The 19,499-nt window shown below is 41.7% G+C and overlaps 2 protein-coding genes across 2 annotated transcripts; one reads left to right on the forward strand and one right to left on the reverse strand.

Moving 5' to 3' along the window:
* Window positions 1-8: 8 nt before the first annotated feature.
* LOC135263093 (V-type proton ATPase catalytic subunit A) lies at window positions 9-9,017 on the forward strand. Its single transcript, XM_064350707.1, has 15 exons — window positions 9-155; window positions 1,150-1,240; window positions 1,616-1,744; window positions 1,981-2,195; window positions 2,313-2,450; window positions 3,062-3,213; window positions 4,568-4,730; window positions 5,129-5,237; window positions 5,655-5,777; window positions 6,370-6,484; window positions 7,095-7,158; window positions 7,252-7,455; window positions 7,592-7,686; window positions 7,956-8,127; window positions 8,368-9,017. The coding sequence occupies exons 2-15, from the start codon at window positions 1,156-1,158 to the stop codon at window positions 8,458-8,460; spliced, it is 1,857 nt and encodes a 618-aa protein (XP_064206777.1). The 5' UTR covers window positions 9-155; window positions 1,150-1,155; the 3' UTR covers window positions 8,461-9,017.
* A 552-nt stretch (window positions 9,018-9,569) lies between these two features.
* On the reverse strand, window positions 9,570-16,841 carry si:ch211-137i24.12 (Immunoglobulin superfamily member). Its single transcript, XM_064350708.1, has 4 exons — window positions 16,657-16,841; window positions 14,455-15,003; window positions 13,787-13,938; window positions 9,570-10,338 (listed from the first exon to the last, which is right to left on the reverse strand). Exons 1-3 carry the CDS (start codon window positions 16,721-16,723, stop codon window positions 13,808-13,810), a joined length of 747 nt encoding a protein of 248 aa, XP_064206778.1. The 5' UTR covers window positions 16,724-16,841; the 3' UTR covers window positions 9,570-10,338; window positions 13,787-13,807.
* Window positions 16,842-19,499: the final 2,658 nt, after the last annotated feature.

Genomic DNA, 19,499 nt, shown 5'->3' on the forward strand with positions numbered 1-19,499 from the left:
CTCCTTACGCTTGGAACTAAAATGGTGTCATCTTTCACCCAAACAACTTCCTGCTGCGCATGAGCAAGATCAGCTGACTATTTTGCTCTAGGATTGCAGTCTCTGCGTTAGCTTGCTGAGGAAGTTGAAGGAATTCTCCGTCATTCATTGAAAAGGTAATTCGTCGTTTATTTATTACAGTAAACCTTTCAGCACGACAATGAGTGCATTTGTGAATTTATAACATGATCTAATTTGGCGTCGAATGGCTTCACAGAAATGACTAGTTCACTATCGTCGATATCTCTTGTCAATTACTGTATCAGACTATACACCAATGTACATCACTGGTACTGTTTTTTCTTTTAACGTTACGTTAGTTAACACTGAAGCGCGCTGTTGGCACACACAATTATGTCACGAACAGCTTTGCGTTCCAGCTGAAGATTAATCAGCGAGCGCCCTTTGAATTGTCTTACTAGCTAGACCGCAGCTATCGTGAGCTATCGTTCGTTTTATATTTTGGTTGAGTCATTGTGTTAGTAATGCTAGAAACGCAATAATCGTCTACGGCCGCAGTTCTGAATGTTTTATTTGTAACCGAAGCTTTAAACTGGATGGTGGACGAGTACACAATTAATATTGGATGTGGTTATTATTACGCCTCGTCCGGATGAATCGAAAGTCACGTCGGGCTACGTATTGCGTTGTGGGTGATGTAAATACTTTCTTGATGTGTGTTCTTTGTAAATAAATAGCTAACAGTCTCAAAACACGAAGTTGTAATCAAATTGGTTCGATTTATAGATACGCAGAGATTATGAATTAAATTGAATTAACTGTTCAGGGACACTGGAACCTGGGACTGTCATGCTGCTGATGCACCTCAGTTCGACCACGTGACGTCAGCCCACAAGGATACTGCATGCGTTTTTCAGAGGGGCTGCGTTTTTCAGCTAATTCACATTTAGAGTGGGAATACAGCAGTGTCCCCTTGAAATGACATTTCTATTGTGTTCTTTTTATGAGCACATGATGATAGAGCTGCGGAAAGACCAGATCATGTGTGTGTGTTTTGTGCATGTAAGTGAGTGTGTGAAACATTAGGAGATGCAGAGATCAGTGATATGACCTCTCTGTGAGATGACCTTCTCTTTGTGTGTACTGCAGACATACATGATGGATCCATCTAAGCTACCACTAATTCGTGATGAGGAACGGGAGAGCCTGTTTGGATATGTGCACGGCGTTTCCGGACCTGGTCAGTGGCTGAGACACATGCTAGCAAGCAGAACGTTAGAAACACTAACTGAGATATATCAGGAGTTTTGACACCAAAATTCCAACATAATGAATCACAGTATAAAAGGAACTGAATTTTGAAAAAGCAGAACTATTCAGCCTCTGTCTGTTGCTCTTTCATTTGCACATTAAGGGAAGTAAGTATTCATATATTTTTCCAGCCAGAGAACAGCTGACTGTGTTAGCAGGGTGTTGCCAGTTTATTTAGCTATGTGCTCACATGACCAAAGAGGAGGAGTCATTCCAGACCATTCCCTTTCACGTTGCTATGTGGAATTCCCTAACCTGATTCAGTCCCTGTGTCCCAATCTTCCATGTTCATCTGCATTCCCAGTGGTGACAGCGTCCAGCATGGCAGGGTCTGCTATGTATGAACTGGTTCGTGTGGGGCACAGTGAGCTGGTAGGAGAAATCATCCGTCTGGAGGGGGACATGGCCACCATCCAAGTATACGAGGAGACCTGTATCCTTCTGCTTGTAATTCTGCATATGCCAGTACATCCTTAAACACCTACCTACCAGCCTTTGCAGCTACATACGTAATGTCTAATCTGCCTGTGCATCTACTGCCAGACTTCATATCAACGTACCTGTAACAGCCTGACACTACTTGGCTTAAGCCCAGTCTTTGTCCCCCAATCACACAAAGTAAGGTTCTTCCATCTTGTGCATGTCGGTGTTTTCCTGAGCGCCTTGCAGCGGGGGTGTCAGTGGGGGACCCTGTCCTGCGTACAGGAAAGCCCCTCTCTGTAGAGCTCGGACCTGGGATCATGGGATCCATCTTTGACGGTATTCAGCGCCCGCTGAAGGACATCAACGACCTCACAAATAGCATCTACATCCCCCGAGGTGTCAACATTGGGGCCCTCAACCGGGACCTTAAGTGGGATTTTGCCCCCTGCAAGAACCTGCGGGTGAAGAGCATTCAAAAGTTTACTCAGCCCAGTATTAATGAGTGATATAATGCATGATATTAGGTTCAGATACATTGACCATTTTGTGCTTCCCCACCCCCCCATTTTCTGATCTAGGTGGGCAGTCACATTACTGGGGGAGATATCTATGGTATGGTTAATGAGAATTCTCTCATAAAACACAAGCTCATGCTGCCGCCACGAAACAGAGGAACCGTGACCTATGTGGCTCCACCGGGGAACTATGACATTTCGGTGAGCACCCCTCATTGGTGAAGATTGTGCAGTTTTATTGTAAGAAATGGCATTGTAGTGGAGTGAAAATGCATAACATACAGAACAGTCTTTTCAGTTCTTGTCCATGAAAGTTCCTTTTAGATATGGTCATTTCCAGAAATTAGATTATTTCCAGGATTATGAGTAGCTGGAATCTTCAGAGTTAAGTCTGGAAAGAATTGCCAGCCGGGTTTACTTAAAGGCATAGTTCACTTTCTGGGTTTTTGAAAAAATATTATTTCAGTTTAGTTAGTTTATATTTTCAGTTGGCCCAGACTGAAAACACAAGGGTGCTGTACAGGTTGCTTTGGAGTTACTTGGAGTGTATTTTCCTGCTTTATATTAATGCCCAATACCTGCATTGTATGGACCTATGTGTCTGAAATAAAGTTAATTGTAAAGCTGGCTGGTTGTCAGGAACCTCTGTAAATCTAAAACATTCATTATACAGAAATATGGGCCAATCAAAAACATACACTAAAATTAGAATAATATTAAAAACTCCAAAAAGTGAAATATGCCTTTAAGATGGGGCCTTGTTTCTTGTGTGGTTGTTTATCGTGTGTGTGTATGCCACACGTGGCTGTTAGGACGTGGTGCTGGAGCTGGAATTTGAGGGTGTGAAGGAGAAATTCACCATGGTCCAAGTGTGGCCTGTACGACAAGTGAGGCCAGTCACTGAGAAGCTGCCAGCCAATCACCCCCTGCTGACTGGTCAGAGAGTGCTGGATGCACTCTTTCCGTGAGTGTTGATTTATCTCGCTTTTTTTCTTTCCCCTGCACCTTCCAGTTTCTTCTCATTCTGTTGCTATCCCCTCTCCCTCCTTCTATCTAAAATTCCACAGTAGCTTTTTGGGGAGAAGGAAGAATGTTTGGGGATTTGGGTAGAAATCTCAAATCGAAACATACACGCTATTGTGACATCACATCTCCACACAGACTAGTGACATCACTTTTCCTTTTTGTGAATAGTTTTGCTGAGACATGCCGTTTGTCTTTCATTTTGACACTAAGAACCTATTTTAGCAGGTTTTCCTTGTTTCCTGGTTTTCCAAATAATTGTTTTATTTTATGTTCCATTGTGCTTTATTTGATCCAGGTTCCTAGTTTTCACTGATTTTTCATATCTTCAGAGTCCAAATGTCCATTCTTTTGTCCTTGCCACCTCTTAACATTCCTTCTTTGGCCTTGAAACTGTCAAACCTTTGTGACCTTTGTGACTCCCAGCCATGTGACCACTGGGTGGTGTATTTCAGTTGTTTGTTGGGTAATAAACATTCAAGTGGGGAAATGCCAAAGCCATGCCTAATCATATAATGTTTTGGAAATTGCTGTTGTGATTTTGTTATCATCTATATGGCATTAATGCACTTGTGTGTCTGCTTCTCCTCCCAAAGGAAGACTTGGATAAAAAGCATTTAGCAATGTGTATCTAGAAATAGAATTCATACTCAACTACCTGATTTCTTCTGGAATGTCATAATTCTGGTCTTGCACATATTTATATGAGACAGTACTAATACTGCTCAAATATACCGAGGTTTTGCATCATCCCAACTGTGTGGGGACAGAAGGACCAGGGCATCTGAATATAGCAAAAATAAAATGTACACTGCAGCATGCAGGCTTGCAGATGTTCTAACTCTGGCCTTCTCATTGATATGCAGCATTTACCCTTCTTTCTATCATTCTTCTAACTTGTGGCACATCCGACATTAAGATGTTTGTACTCTGTATTCCCTTGTCCCCAAGCACAAGCAGTATGGCAGTCGCTAACCATAGAGTGCTCATAGCATGTGTCAGCCTTAACTGATTTCCGAATTCTATAAAGATTGGGTGGGATTCAATCAACATTTGTCGTTAACTTTGACAAACAATTCAAAGTTCAGCAGTCACTAAAACAAACTCACCAAACTGCGTTTGTGAAGAAAATGGTAATGCTGGCTTTACGGGTCAGTCAGCGTTAAGGAGAAATGTTGACTGAATATAGGACACTGTTTCCTGACAGCAGCTAAGATGGGGTCCCCGTGTTTGTGTTTGCAGGAATGCATATAAAATGCATGTGCGGCTATAAAATATATGGTTTGTCTTCCCAGGTGTGTCCAGGGCGGGACCACCGCCATCCCGGGGGCCTTCGGATGTGGTAAGACTGTGATCTCGCAGTCCCTCTCCAAATACTCCAACAGTGATGTCATCATCTATGTTGGCTGTGGAGAGCGTGGAAACGAGATGTCTGAAGTCCTGCGAGATTTCCCTGAGGTCAGTAATACTCCTGTGCTGTATTAGCTTTGTCCCAGAGTTAGCAGTGACAGGACCCAGATTACAATTATTTACAGGACCTGTGTTGAAATCGTAATATATTTATTCAAAGCACTGGATGTTTATTTTTATGTTGCATTTAAAAGAAATCAAGATAGACATGGCAAGAGTATCACTTTGAATTAGCATCATGTTTCACATGACAAATGTGACAGTTGCGTCTATTCTATTTGTCTGTGGTAATTAACAGAATATATATTTTGGGTTAATGTGATTGATAGCTAGTATGGATATTATGAATTGGGCTGATCAATAGTGTGGGTATTAGGGGTCAGGCTGACTGACAGTGTGGACATTATGGGTCAGTTCATCACATTGGCACTGTTATCACCCCTCAGCTGACAATGGAGGTGGACGGCAAGGTTGAGAGCATCATGAAGAGAACAGCCCTGGTTGCCAACACCTCAAACATGCCTGTGGCTGCCCGAGAGGCCTCCATCTACACAGGTGTAGTACACAACCAGTTGCAGGCCAGTATACATACTGACCACAGGCAAGTGTGCATTTAGATGAAGATAATCCCAGGTCAGTATAAAATCATATGAAACTGGTCTCAGGCTGATGTACTCACATTAAGCCAATCACAGGGTAGTATCCATTTACTTCTCATCAATCGCATCTTATTATAACTATGTATGTAAGTATACAAGCAGCTAATAGCTAATCAAATAATACACTGCAGGTGCAAGCAGCCTGTCACTGTTGCATATGCAGTGCTTTTAAGGACTTATTTGCTTAACATTTGCCCTTATCATTGACAGTACTGGTAGTTTTTTTTAGTAATGGGTGTACTGTTTGCTTAGTTGTCCCAAAATTCCATACGTGACATGCTGTACATTAACGTGTGTGTGTGTGTTGCTGCAGGGATCACCCTGTCCGAGTACTTCAGGGACATGGGCTACAATGTTAGCATGATGGCGGACTCGACCTCACGATGGGCGGAGGCGCTCAGGGAGATTTCCGGAAGATTAGCGGAGATGCCAGCTGGTGAATATACTCAACGATTACAGTGATTGGCTGTGCCTCAATAGGCCAATCTCTGATCTGCAGCCCACATTGTCACTTGCAGCAGGGACTCCCTGCTTTAAAATGTTGAATTGGCATTGCGTGTATGTGGGAAGCAATGGACATTTAAAAAAACCTTAAGACAGTGTTGGTTAATTATTTGTGTTATTTGTAGATATAGATCATTTATTTAGATATCCACTCTCAAGTGGAGAGAGTTATGTAATTCCCTTTATCAAAATCAAAAATTTTCAGAGCGGTGCAGTTAATTACATTTGAATGAATGGCAAATAACAATGCCGTAATTTACCCTTGGCAGAAAGTCTGTATTGCACTGTCCAGATCCCAAACGGAGAAAAACATGAGTGGAACCTTTGAGTGCTTGGCCAGTTTTCTTAAGCTGAAAAACATATATTATAGCTCCAATTGAGTGGACATGGGACAAACGATACAGAGCTATAACCATTTGTACTCCGTGTGCTGTGCAACAGTTTAGACCATTCTGCTCTCCATCAGGAACTACTCTGTGGTGGTAGAGGTTATGTATTGATTTTGTGTTTGTTTTTGTACATAGATAGCGGGTATCCTGCTTACCTGGGCGCCCGCCTGGCCTCTTTCTACGAGCGTGCTGGGCGAGTCAAGTGCCTGGGCAACCCAGAGAGAGAGGGCAGCGTCAGCATTGTGGGGGCGTGAGTACACTACTCCACCAACTGGTGGCGCCCTCTTCTCTTCTTCACCTTTTGAGCTTGAGGAAATGTTTTGAGCATCAAGCTGAGAGATCAGATCGCTGCCCTTCCCCAAAGTGCAAATTTTCCATTTTGATGGTTCTGTGAAGAGTTCCAGCTAAGCTCCAAGTCATCAAGATGCCATTGTCTTATTTTAAATAAAGCAAGGTAGCACTCCTTGCTAACATTTTAAGATATTGGTTAGATGTATGAAGAGGTGGGAAGACAAATGAGCAATATCTATCTGTGTAGGACATGAAAAGGAAATGCATAAATAATCAACAAATATCACTTAAAGGTGCACACTTTTTTCTAGGTAGGGGTACGCTATTTGTATGTCCAACTTAACAAATGTGATGTTTACTCTTCTGATGGGACTGAATTCATAGAAAACATTTAGATTTTTAAATTACATTTAATTTGTTAGCAATATGTTTTCTGTGTGTTTGCACTGATCACTGCACCTTTCAAATCACCCAGTGCATCTATACAAGGAAATAAGGCAGGAGCTGGCTGTCTTTTATAGTAGTCTAATAAAACCTGGGTATCTTATCATCTGTCTTTGTTTCCTCAGTGTATCGCCCCCTGGTGGTGACTTCTCAGACCCTGTGACATCAGCCACTCTTGGAATTGTGCAGGTATTACCCAGATATTTCTCCAGAGTTGTTTGTAATAAACAGTCAAAGCAGTTGAGCAGATAGTTGACCTCTGTCAATTCCCCTCTCTCTAAGGTATTTTGGGGTTTAGATAAGAAGCTGGCTCAGCGTAAGCACTTTCCCTCGGTGAACTGGCTGATCAGCTACAGCAAGTACACGCGCGCGTTGGACGAGTACTACGACAAGCACTTCCCCGAATTTGTGCCGCTGCGCACCAAAGCCAAGGAGATCCTACAGGAGGAGGAGGACCTGGCTGAGATTGTGCAGCTCGTTGGCAAGGCAAGGCTGGAACTGGCATTGCTGAGTAAAGCTGGATCAATTTGTGTGATGAGTAATCTTTATGCCATTTTTTAATCACAAAAATAACTAGCTAGCATATCTCACGCCCTCTCGTTCTCTGTTGATTTGGCTAAAGGCATCACTTGCCGAGACAGACAAAATCACCTTGGAAGTTGCCAAGCTGATCAAGGATGACTTCCTGCAGCAGAATGGTTACACTCCCTATGACAGGTGAGCACACCTGCTGAACCTCCCACAACAGTGAACCGTCAACACTAAGCATATTTACACCTCGAAACGCACAACTCTCCCAATAGGCAAACACTATTCAGTGGAGAAATCTCTTTATATTTATGTCCACTGGATATTCAGTGCATTCACAGACCTTCTCCAACTGTTACACACCTTACTGGCAGTGAAGGGTCTACAGTACGGCTGCCTAGTCTGAGGAACTGAACAGTCTTAGACCTTTACCCAATCGACACTCACTCCTTCTCCAGGTTCTGTCCTTTCTACAAGACGGTGGGCATCCTGTCCAACATGATCTCCTTCTACGACATGGCGCGGCACGCGGTGGAGACCACCGCGCAGAGCGACAACAAGATCACCTGGGCCATGATCCGCGAGCACATGGGCGAGATCCTCTACAAAATCAGCTCCATGAAGTTCAAGGTATAGCAGTGCACTTTAACAACCTGTGCAATGGTATAGTGACTGCTGGTTTTCCCTGTGCGCTCATGCTGTGCCTCGACCTGCAATAGGCTGTGACTGTGTTCTGTGATTGACTGCGCTTTGACCTCGCTCGTGCCATGCTGTGCTGTGCCTCGCACCGTAGAATGTCTGTGCTGCGATTCATATTACTCCAGTGTTACTGCATTGTGCAGAACTCTCACAGCTTTTGTCATTTTTCAGGACCCTGTGAAGGAGGGTGAGGCCAAGATTAAAGCAGACTACGCCCAGCTCCTGGAGGACATGCAGAACGCTTTCCGCAGCCTGGAGGACTAAGCTGTGACCTTTGACCTCTGGCCCTACTGTAGTATAGTGCAGTGTTGCAGCCCCCCCTCACCACTCCAACTTTTCATGTGTCTTTCCATGTTCTGCAATATTACAGAACTACAGAACCACATTCCTACTCTGTTTTTTGTTGTGATGTGTATGGTGATTATTGAGGTACTTGTATGACCCTGACTCTTTTCCTTCCTGTATGTTTTGCTGAGTCTTTGGGGGGACTTGTGACTGCTCAATCTCCCAATGAGGGGGTTAAGGGAAAGACTAGTGCACAAAGGAAAAAGCCCCCTACACTGATCCTTCCAGAGCCCATGCTGTAGAGGCCAGGAATTTGGTTTTCAACCTTCTTTAAAAAAACCTGGAACAGCAGTTAGAATCATGGGACACAGAGCCATTCTCTATTTATTCCAGACAGACGAGAGGCATAGCTGTATTTTGAATGTGTTCTGCTGTATTTTGAATTTGTTCTGCTTAATTATCATGTATGTCCTCTGTTTCGTACCAACTTGTGACGTGTTTGAAAACCAGACAATAAAACCAAGAGGTCACTCTTGCACAGGCGTACGCACATATTTTGTGGAAGCAAAGTCCTCCTGAGTTTATGCAGGTGAGGAAATAAGCAAAACTACATCACTTTACTGATGTAAACGGCATGTAACATTACAGAATATCATCAGGTGTGTACACGCATCAATTCATGAATCATCCAGAATTACACAACATACTGCAATGTATCATTGAGTACAATTTCAAAAATTTGCGTGCCCCAGTTTGAGACTACATGTTGATTTACCAGTTTCGGCCTCTTTTTCTGTCGTCTTCTATTGTGTATTTTAATTAACAGCATTTTAATCCATAGCAAGATCATTTATCCCCATGTGCTTGTTTAATTGATTATTGAAATTATACATGAGTATATCAAATTTGCAGGACTATCACAGTAAAATATACCATTACACTGAGCTTGATGCCAAGCACTTTATATAGTGTTGAGATTGTAATGGGTGATGCTGGATATTAATGGTTACCATGCACAGATTTATTTCTGAAGGGATCCATTTATTCTGTCTTCCCGTCATTCTTTAATAATTCCAAGGAGGCCTCTCTGTTATTTCAGAGTTTTATTTTTGTTTAGAAACAGTTGAACCCCTTCATACTGTCACCCTGTCCTGGCCACCGGATGTCCTGTACAACCCAGTGGGCATGAAAACCAGTATTACACAGATTAACTTGGGTCTAATTATTTATTCAGTTACCACTTACTGCATTCTAAATCTAAATTCCGGAGGCAGATCACTCAGCATCTGGGCCAATCAGAGTTGAACACATTGAGCCATTCATAGAATTAAAAACAAGTATTCACAACAGCGGTAAAATTCTACATGCAGGTTATATTCACAGCACTGTCGATCACAAAGGTTCTCTGCCAGTGATCCTCTTGCGTAGACTTTATGCTTCTTACTCTGTGCTTGGGGACACGGGGTGGGGTGGGGAGGGAGGTTCATGGGTGAAACGAGAAAACAAGGTGTGGAGTTGGTCCCTCAGAGGGATGCAAATAACATTGTGGGCAGTCATAATCAAATTGAGGAAGGAATCCCCTGATCAGCGGGGCTCCACAACTGGGACCCGGAAACAGCCAGAGGACAACAATAATCATATCAGTCCATAAATCAATCATTTTTATGTTAATAGCAATCTTCAGTTACTTTTGTTTTACCATGCAGTGGAAGAGGTGGTAATGCAACCCACTCCACTTTGCACCATGACTATGCGTACAGTGTGAGTTTCAGACAACAGTCCACTACAGAGCCCCACCAGTTAAACAGGGTGAGTCACTGGTCAGCTGAGGTCCATCATGCAGGTGTGTTCTCCAACCTGTACAAATACACCAACCAAGAGTATCAGTTCATATGATCCATCAATCAATGAAACCCTTTGCTGTAGAATACATACAGTGCTGTGAAAAATTATATGCCTCCTTCCTGATTTCCTCTATTATTGCATATTTGTCACACTGAATGGTTTCAGATTTTTAGACAAAATGTAAAATTAGACTAAGGAAACCTGAGTAAACACAAAACACATTTTCAGTCATCAAACACATCACTTATGTGCTGTGGAAAAAGTCATCACCCACTTAAGCTTAAAAACGGGTTGCATCATCTTTAGCAGCAATGAATGCAACCAAACATTTCTTATAATTTCATACACATCTTTCATAGTGGTCTGGAGGAATTTTAGCCCACTCTTCTTTACAGAACTTGCTTTAATTCCAACAAATGAGTAGGTTTTTTTTCTCTTTAGCAAGTACTCCTCATTTCAAGTCCTGTCACAGCATCTCTATTGGGTTCAAGTCAAGTTCTGACTTGAACGCAACTAGGCCACTCCAAAATTTTCATTTTGTTTTTTTTCAGCCATTCAGATGTGGACTCGCTTTTGTGTTTTTGGTTCAATGTTTTGCTGCATAACCAAATTAGATTTCCTCAGAGGTCAAAGTTGTTTAGTCTACTTATCTTCCAATGTCACGTAGGCTAGCCTAATGTTAATGGTGCTACGTTGTCAAGGTTGTCGAGGCGCCTCTTTTATTCCTCCTATCATTGAGTCAATCCCTCCCGCCAAGTTACCGCCAGCTATTAAGGAGCCATTTTGGAGCCTCTTATCTCACCCAGATGTCGACAGCAGGGACTCCAGTATTCACTCCAGGGTTATATTAATGATATAACAAATAATAAGGAAAATATTAATGCATAATGTCATCGCTCTCACTCAACGTGAATGAAAGAAGCATCTGCTGTCAGCGAAAGTGTGCGGCACTGTCATAACCGGGCAGAACTATCCGTGCATTGCTGGGTAGCTAACAATTTCACTGAGAGAAATATTTGTATTTATTCATAACCTAATCTATGTGGTATGGAAAATCAATTTGCTACCCTTTGCTCCCTGTGCGCACTGTTTATGTACAGATAAGCTACAACTCCTCATTGTAGTTACAATCATTATAGAAGGTAATGATTTTGAGCCAAAGCTTGACAGACGTCGAAGTGGTTAGCAACAATTGCTATGCACAGGAGCTGAACAAGCTTCCAGAAATAGAAAGTGAAGAGAAAAATGGGGAGAAAGTTCAAACGCGTGATGAAAAGCAAATTATCAATGTTCGGATTTAAAATGACATTTTCACCCTGATCTTTGAATTGTTATTTTTATGATCCAATTTTCACCTGAATTTTTGTATTAGGCTATGTTGCTGGCAAGCTAGTTGGTAAGTGGTGGTTTCCACCTTGCTACTTGAATCTCAGTTTTGCCCACTCTCTTTCTTATTGAGGGGTCATGAACACTGACCTTCAATGTGGCTAGAGAGGCCTGCAGTTTTTTTGATGTTCTGCAATCTTTCGTGACTTCCTGGATGAGTTGTTGCTGCGCTCTTAAAGAAATTTTGGCAGGCCGACCACTCCTGGGAAGATTCACCACTGTTCCAAGTTTTCTCCATTTGGAGATAATGGCTCTCACTGTGATTTGGTGTCCTAGACCCTCCAGAAATGACATCTTTCCAGACTGATATATTTTAACAACTTGTTTTCTCATCTCCTCTGGAATTTTCTTTGATTGTGGCATAGTGTGCTTGTATGAACTTTGTGGTGACTACTACACTCTAATTATAAGGTTCAATACGAGTGATGTTTAGATTCAGCAGGGCTGGCTGCAATCCAGCCTGACTGTGTTAAGTCAACTGAATCAATGTATAAATTAAATTCGGTTCATTGGTTGATTGAGTATCTAAGGGGGAATTACTTTTTCACATGGGCGATATGGGTGTTTGATAACTTATTTAATTAAATAAATGAAATAATAATTTTAAAAAATGTTTTGTGTTTACTCAGTTTCCCTTTTGTCTGAAGATCTGACCATTCAGTGCAACAAATGTTCAATACAGGAAATAAGGAAGGGGAAAAATACTTTTAAATGCATAGTATGAAACAAAAAATACTCCTCCTAATATATGAATAACTAATAAAACTAATTCTATATTGTTAGTGTAATGCTATCCATAATAATACAAGGTTTGGGATCACGTTCTTGTAATTTGGTTGATCTCAGTAATGAATGTAAATTAAATTCATGACTTGAAAAATTCTCACAATTGAAGATTTATCAATTAATACATTGAATTAATTTGCTAAATTGGCTGAAAAAGAAATTGCCCCCAACTCTGAAAACTACTATATGTTAAATATACTTCACAATATATTGACATGAAATGGCCAGGTCGTCCATTTGTGCATCTCGCTAAGTCTTACAGTAAGTCATGCACGTAGCACAAGAACCACTGAAACTTGGGGAGCATCTGGCTTCTGCCCACAGGTAGTAAATATTTTCCAAACCACAGGCAACAGAGTACTACAGGAGATCAACTGGAGAAGAGACATTATCTCAGCGATGACAACCGGAGGACCTTGGATGACTGGTATATTGTTGTGATCAAATGCAAAGGGCAGCCCAAGGACTTAAACCTACCTCTGGCAGGTTAAAGCCAACTGTGCCCTTCTACTTCAGACTACTGGGCACTGTTGGCTAGCAGTACATAAGGCTCAGATGAGGAATTTCTCAAATTTAGAGCTTGTTGCTAGTACTTCTTCCTGACTTCCCAACTGAGCCACTCCTGAGTTTTTGTGTTTGATTTTGAGACATGGTGTTTGATTTTCCTTTCTTTTTGATTCAATTTTTTCTTGATTTTAAATTGTTTCTTTGTATTCTTTTGATGGAGAACAAATAGTTCTTCAGGAGCACAGCGGGAACATTAAACATTGATCAAATGATGTCACACATTGTATGTGTTGTCTGTCTTCGGTGTCACATTCAGACTAGCACACTCCCCCATGGGTCACCTGCTCTTGTCTATCTTAGTGTGGGGTGGATTCTGAAGTCTGACACAAGATATGAGGGGGTGGGGCGGGGGGGTGAGGAGTAGAGCACTGCATGAGCACATGCCCAAACACACGCTCAAAACAGCAACTCATATTGGAACTAAAGTGACTGTGAGACTCTGCTAGGAGAGGGAACTCTAACCCCTCACTTTCAGCTAACCCTTGACATTACCATGACCCCCCCTCCCCAAAACGTCTTTAAAGGACCATACCAGTGTTACTACATGTCATTGTCCATTGTCAACATCGGCCACATAGTTTACATAAACCTTTACATAAATGTTTCCCAAAATTGCTTTCTTTTTAAGATATTGTGTTTGTTTACATTTTGTCCAGACAGATGTCATTCACTGCCATTCATGTTGAAACGGTGTGGAAAAACACCCCAAGTGAAATCTCACCTGATCAGGACCTCACTCCCATCACTTCTTCAGACAGGTTAGCTTGTCTCGAAACTGTGTCAGAATGAGGGCGATAAGCCCAATGGCCACACCCACTGCTGCCACAGTCACGCCTATTATAGTGCCCACAGACTCCTCCAACCCCAGCAGACCTGAGGGGAGAAAGAGCGAGTCAGAGCATTTCCCATCTCAGGCTTCAGTATCATCTATACTCTTTGCTAGCGTGTGTTGGTCAATTTTGCCACGGTCATGAGCATTCACAGTGAGCTCACATTTACATTTGAAAACACCAAAATGTGTATGTGTGCTTAAGTTGTAGCAGCAACGTAGCCAGCAGTATTCGTATAGTTGGGCCTTCATAGAACTTGATGGGCCAGAACTACTTAAGCATGTGGTTCAGCCAAACTAAATGGATGGGTCAGGATATTATTTACATTGCTGTGGCCCACTCCTCTCTACATGGTGGAGCTGTAGATGTTGTGCTGATGTATTTGCGTTATAGCAAGTCTGTGTAATTGCATGTGTACAGATATCTGAACTGCACAGTATGTGTGTGGTATGTGCGTGTTCTTCTCTATTTGACTGTGTTCATGGGACAGTGGATGCAGACGTCCTGCAGCTTGGAAACTGGTTGCCCTCACAAGGACATGAACTCATCAACCACTCACCCAGGTCCTCACGAATGCTGAGCTTGGTGCCAGAACCCTGCAGGGCAGAGCCATCAGAGATGGTGAGGATGCACATGTAGACCCCGCGGTCCTGAATAGAGACGTTGAGAAGCGTCATGGAGAAGTCTCCATGTCCCACGTCCCCACTAAGGAAGGCACGGTCAGCAAACCTTTCCTCGGATGTCTGGTTCCCCTCCAGCACGGTGTGCTCACTTTCAGGCCCCTGGTGGATCCAGTGTACCACCACCCCCTCTGGATCAGCCTCCTTCAGCAGGCAGGAGAACTTCACGTCTTCCCCTTCCACTGCCTTCTCCTTTGGAGGGTGCTGTTCTACCATCGGAGCCGCCTTCTCCTCCTCCCCAGTGGCTGCTGAGGTTGTGTCGGTGATATTTGCCTCTGGGGTGGACAGAGGCATCTGGGGCCCATCTGTCAGGGGCCCATCTGTCAGGGGGCCAGCAGTCAGGGGGTCAGGAGTTGCGGGAACAGGAGTAACAAGACCTGGCACTGTGGCTCCATCACAGACCAGACTGAGAGAGAGCAGTCCTCCTGCTGCAGGAAAAAGAGATTCTGTCAGTTCTTAATGAAGTCAACCAGAGGAGCGTGAAGGAACAGTGGATACAGGGAGAGACAGGAGAAGTAGATCCTTCACAAGCACAAAAGTTAATATACCACTTTACATTCACTCTAGGTACAGAACTCATACAGAACAAAACTCAGTCAGTTATTCTTGTTTTATCCCTGTCTGTAATACTTATTCCATACACAAAATTAATACAAATTATTGTGCAATTAATTATTACAGGATCAGTACCGATACATTATCAGTAATTACAAGAAAAACTTATCAGAACTAATTAATAAGCAGATAATGTAATTGATATTTACATGTAGAACATTTACTGATGAAAGCACAAACAAGTTATAATTATTACACAATTATTATAGAATTGCATTATTCTACTACAACTGAATTAATTACAAGAGATAGTATTCAACCAGTGATTCATAATTAAATTATTTTCGTTTTCAATAAAAACGTCTGCCAATTAAATGTAATGTAATAAAGAATTCACAAGTATGAATATTCAAATGCTGTATACAGTGATTTCTCATCGTTTCCTATATTTATGGAGCATTTGGAACTACAACTTTCTTTAAATGTGCACATACATTTCTACTGTTAAGGATACGTTTAAATTCACATGTAATTACTTTGAGGCAGGATTAACTGAAGTAGATGTCTACTTGGCAATTGATCAACATGTCAAGCAAATGTAGTCTGTCATATTCAATCTTTTAATGTAGGCAATTACACACACACACACACACACACACACATACTCTCACAGGCCTGTTCTTTTAGCTAAAAATAAGTGATGGGCAGACTTTCAGAGCAGTGACACTAAATCCCCAGTCTAAAATTAGAGATACAAAAGTCACATGGATTAAAGTATCAATGTGCCTCTGACACATAGAAGAGCTTTACAAACTGTTCATTAGAGGAGGAATGATTCAAACGTGTCCGAGTAATAATAAGTCTTGACAACTGCATTTGTCCCATAACAAAGAACTTTTCACACACACAGAACGCACACACACACACACACACGCACACTCACACACACACACACACACATACACAAACAGTGTCCCCTGTATGGTCTGCAGAGGTTAGAACGGATGAAGAGTTTGAAATGACCCTAGGGAATATTTTTGTTATTGTGGCAGGGCACCCGATTGGTGGGATTTTAGTGTATTATGATTTGCTGTCTCTAAATGTAGCAAACACATTAACAAAAATGAAAGAAAATAACAACTATTGATTGCAGATCCTGATCACCATTTGGAATTGGAAGATGAAATTAGAAATAAAGCAAATGAAACTCAGGGAAAGCAGAACCGAGTTAAGGAGACATAACAGACATAAGGGGGGAGGTGGAAACAAGGACAGACATGAAGAGGGGCCAGAGAGACAGAGAGAAAGGTAGGGAATGACTGTTTAATACATTGCCAGGTTTACTGAGGCACAGATATATACTGCACACTGGTGTGTGAACATATAAATGTGTCTGTAAGTTGATGACACTTTTTTTGGCTGCTTTTCCCACCAGTTGGCAGCAGATTCCTCCAACCTTGCAGCATGCTGGCTCAGCCTCAGAGTTAAGCAATGCACATGCCATGCAGGTGAGAAAGCATTCTTACCTATGACAGTGACGAGCAGCAGGTGAGTGAGAGTCTGTGCAGGTTGAGAGGGAGAGAGGGGGCCCATGGCAGTCCTCGATCTGGGCAGCACTGGGGAACGCGGGGGAGGGGAAGCACACTAAATCCAACCCCCTATCACATTTCCTGCGCGTGTCACTCCTACACAGCACACGACCTCCCCCCCGACATACCATGGGAGGAAAACACCCAAGATACTACAGTACACATCACCACATGCACACATACTCTCTCTGTCTCTCTCTCTCTCCCCTCTCTCTCTCTCTCTCTCTCTCTCGCTCCCTCTCACACAAACAAATTGCAAACCAGACCAGTTGTCTTTCATCTCTTAAATTTCCTCTTTCTCTAAATATAACCATCCAGTACTCCATCCAAATATACCCATCCAAACAACTAAAAGCCCCCAAAACCCTTAGCCCTTCCTCCATCCACAAACTTTCACACACACAGTTACAGAATGAAATCATGGAACTTGTCCCTCAAAATGTTTCTGCTTCTGAAAAAACAGCTTTGTTTACTACAACTTACTTGTCATCATTATTTTACCTTTTATTATAGGATATTTCTGTACACTTTTATTTCACCATTACAGCACTTTCTAGACATAGCCTCTCCTCCCATTTCAGGGCTCCATACTGTCTGGGACATATTAATATTATGCAAAGGAAAGTAGTCGTGTTTAGCACTTTGTCACATTTCCTTTGCATGGAATGACTGCTTGAAGTCCATGACCAATAGATATCTAGTTATCTGAGTATCTTCTCTGGTGATGTCTGGGCTGTACTGCAGCCATATTCAGCTCCTGCTTGTTTCAGTGGCTAGTTGCCGAAGTCTGCACTTCAGCATATGAAACGCTGGTTCAGTTGGATTCAGACTGGGTCCAGCTTTTGGCTTTGAAAAACTCCTTTGTTGCTTTAGCAGTATGAGTTTGCAGTGCTTTTGTACTCATCAGAATTCATTCTGATGTTGCTAACAGCAGTTACATTATCAATGGAGACAAGTGAGCCAGCACCTGTAGCAGTCATACATGCTCAAACCATAACACCCATGTTTCACAGATAAGGGTGGTGCTTTGGATTTTGGGCAGTTCCTTTTGGCCTTCATACTTTGCTCTTGCCATCAGTGTGATACAAGGCTCTTTTTGGTAAATCGTAGCAATTCATGACTCTGTGATTGAAATATGCTCCTGTTTTTTTTTAACCTCTGCTCTGCTTTTTAATTACTGTTGCACTGCTGTCTCATTCCTGTTTTGATGTTTGTAACTCATTTGTCTACTGCCTTGCGTAACTTTGTAACTTTGTGTTTTATGTTAAGTGCCCATTGCAAAAGAATGGGGTTTTCCTGGTTAAATAAAGATTTAATTAAAAAATAAAAAATGTTTCAAGCAGTTGGTTGTTCCAATTTTGGTATGCCTAATGTTTTGCCTATATCCTGGACAACTTTTTCTTATTTTTTAAGTGCTGTCCTGAAGTTTTTATGATACAGTCTTTAAACCAAGTAAAACCAAGTCATCTTACAGTTTCTGCTGTAATTTGTGCTGTTATAGCATATGATACTTGCTTTCCATGGAAATTATATAGTTTCTAAGTTAACCAGTTTACAGTCAGCTGCTGGAGGGAGGGGGGATGAGGAGGGGAGTTTTTATGGCCTGCTTGCAGCTATCTTCAGAGTGTGAATGTGGGGGAAGGGAGCTCCCTTGGCTGGTAGGTGCATAAAAATGAGATACACATGATTTATATGGGTCCCTTTTCATTTAGTATTTTTCCTAAATTTGAACAGCGACTGAATTTTAAGGAGATGTGGTCGAATATCATTTCCACAATTTTTGCATATTCATATTTGAATATCTTCAAGAATCTTGGATTGAGGGTGATATACTTCTCAGGACTGCTGGAGGGAAGCTTTCTGAGGGTTCTTGTCAAATTTTGTATAATTTTGTATAAATTTCAACCATGCTAAATTGAAAGTACAGTTTTGCAGCCATCTTAGGACATCAAATTTTCCTGCAATTTAACACAGGGATGTGCTGTAGATCACACATTTCTAATTTGGTAAGAATCAGGTAAACATTGTAGGAGAATTATTTAAAAGATTGTTTTGTAAAAAAAAAAATGGCAAAAAATCCTATATGGTGGACACTATGGGTTTTATGAAATTATTTGTTAAGCATGAGGTGGGGGACATGTGGAAGAAATTTGGTGCATGTATGTGAAATGGGATGGCCATAATAATTTTTTCAATGTTGCAATTTTGGTGGTGGCACTGCATCGCCACCTAGAGTGTGCATGATAAAGTTGCGGCCATACTGGACCTGCCTGTAAAATTTTCATTTTTGAGCATGGGAACGGCATGAAAATTTAGGCAGAAGAATAAGAAGAAGAAGAAATTGAATTCTAGCAAAATATTACGGGTCCTACTCACCCTTAGTGCTTGGCTCCCTAATTACAATCCTAGCAATTACAACCACATGTGAATTGTTAGATTACAAATCTAAAATCAGGAAGTACAGCCAAATCAAGAAAAAATACAGTTGTCTTTTGGATTAGAGACATTTCTTTCATCACAGTTTTCTAGTGTTCAATTTGAATATATTGCTATCTAGTCGTAGGGACAAGTCATCATAACATCCATTGATGTATTGGCCCACAGCAATGCAATTGTCAGTTACATTAGTATTCTTAAATTTAAGCAACACACCACATGTACAAACTGTATTTGTGCCACAGAGAAGCCAGTTGGTTAGCAGTGTTAATTCTGCTGGAGTATATAAAAATGTATCCACATAAAAAGCAAGGGACTAAAGAAAAACTCCTGAGACATTTTAA

This window comes from Anguilla rostrata, chromosome 9 (assembly GCF_018555375.3).
Source record: "Anguilla rostrata isolate EN2019 chromosome 9, ASM1855537v3, whole genome shotgun sequence".
Taxonomy (NCBI): Eukaryota; Metazoa; Chordata; class Actinopteri; order Anguilliformes; family Anguillidae; genus Anguilla; species Anguilla rostrata.

Coding starts and splice junctions, on each gene's coding strand:
- LOC135263093 (XM_064350707.1), top strand. CDS start 1,156: ATGATGGATCCATCTAAGCTACCACTAATTCGTGATGAGGAACGGGAG. Junction 1,241..1,615: donor GCACGGCGTTTCCGGACCTG/GTCAGTGGCTGA, acceptor CTGCATTCCCAG/TGGTGACAGCGTCCAGCATG. Junction 1,745..1,980: donor CCAAGTATACGAGGAGACCT/GTATCCTTCTGC, acceptor AGCGCCTTGCAG/CGGGGGTGTCAGTGGGGGAC.
- si:ch211-137i24.12 (XM_064350708.1), bottom strand. CDS start 16,723: ATGGGCCCCCTCTCTCCCTCTCAACCTGCACAGACTCTCACTCACCTG. Junction 15,004..16,656: donor GCTGCTCGTCACTGTCATAG/GTAAGAATGCTT, acceptor TTTTTCCTGCAG/CAGGAGGACTGCTCTCTCTC. Junction 13,939..14,454: donor CAGCATTCGTGAGGACCTGG/GTGAGTGGTTGA, acceptor TTCTCCCCTCAG/GTCTGCTGGGGTTGGAGGAG.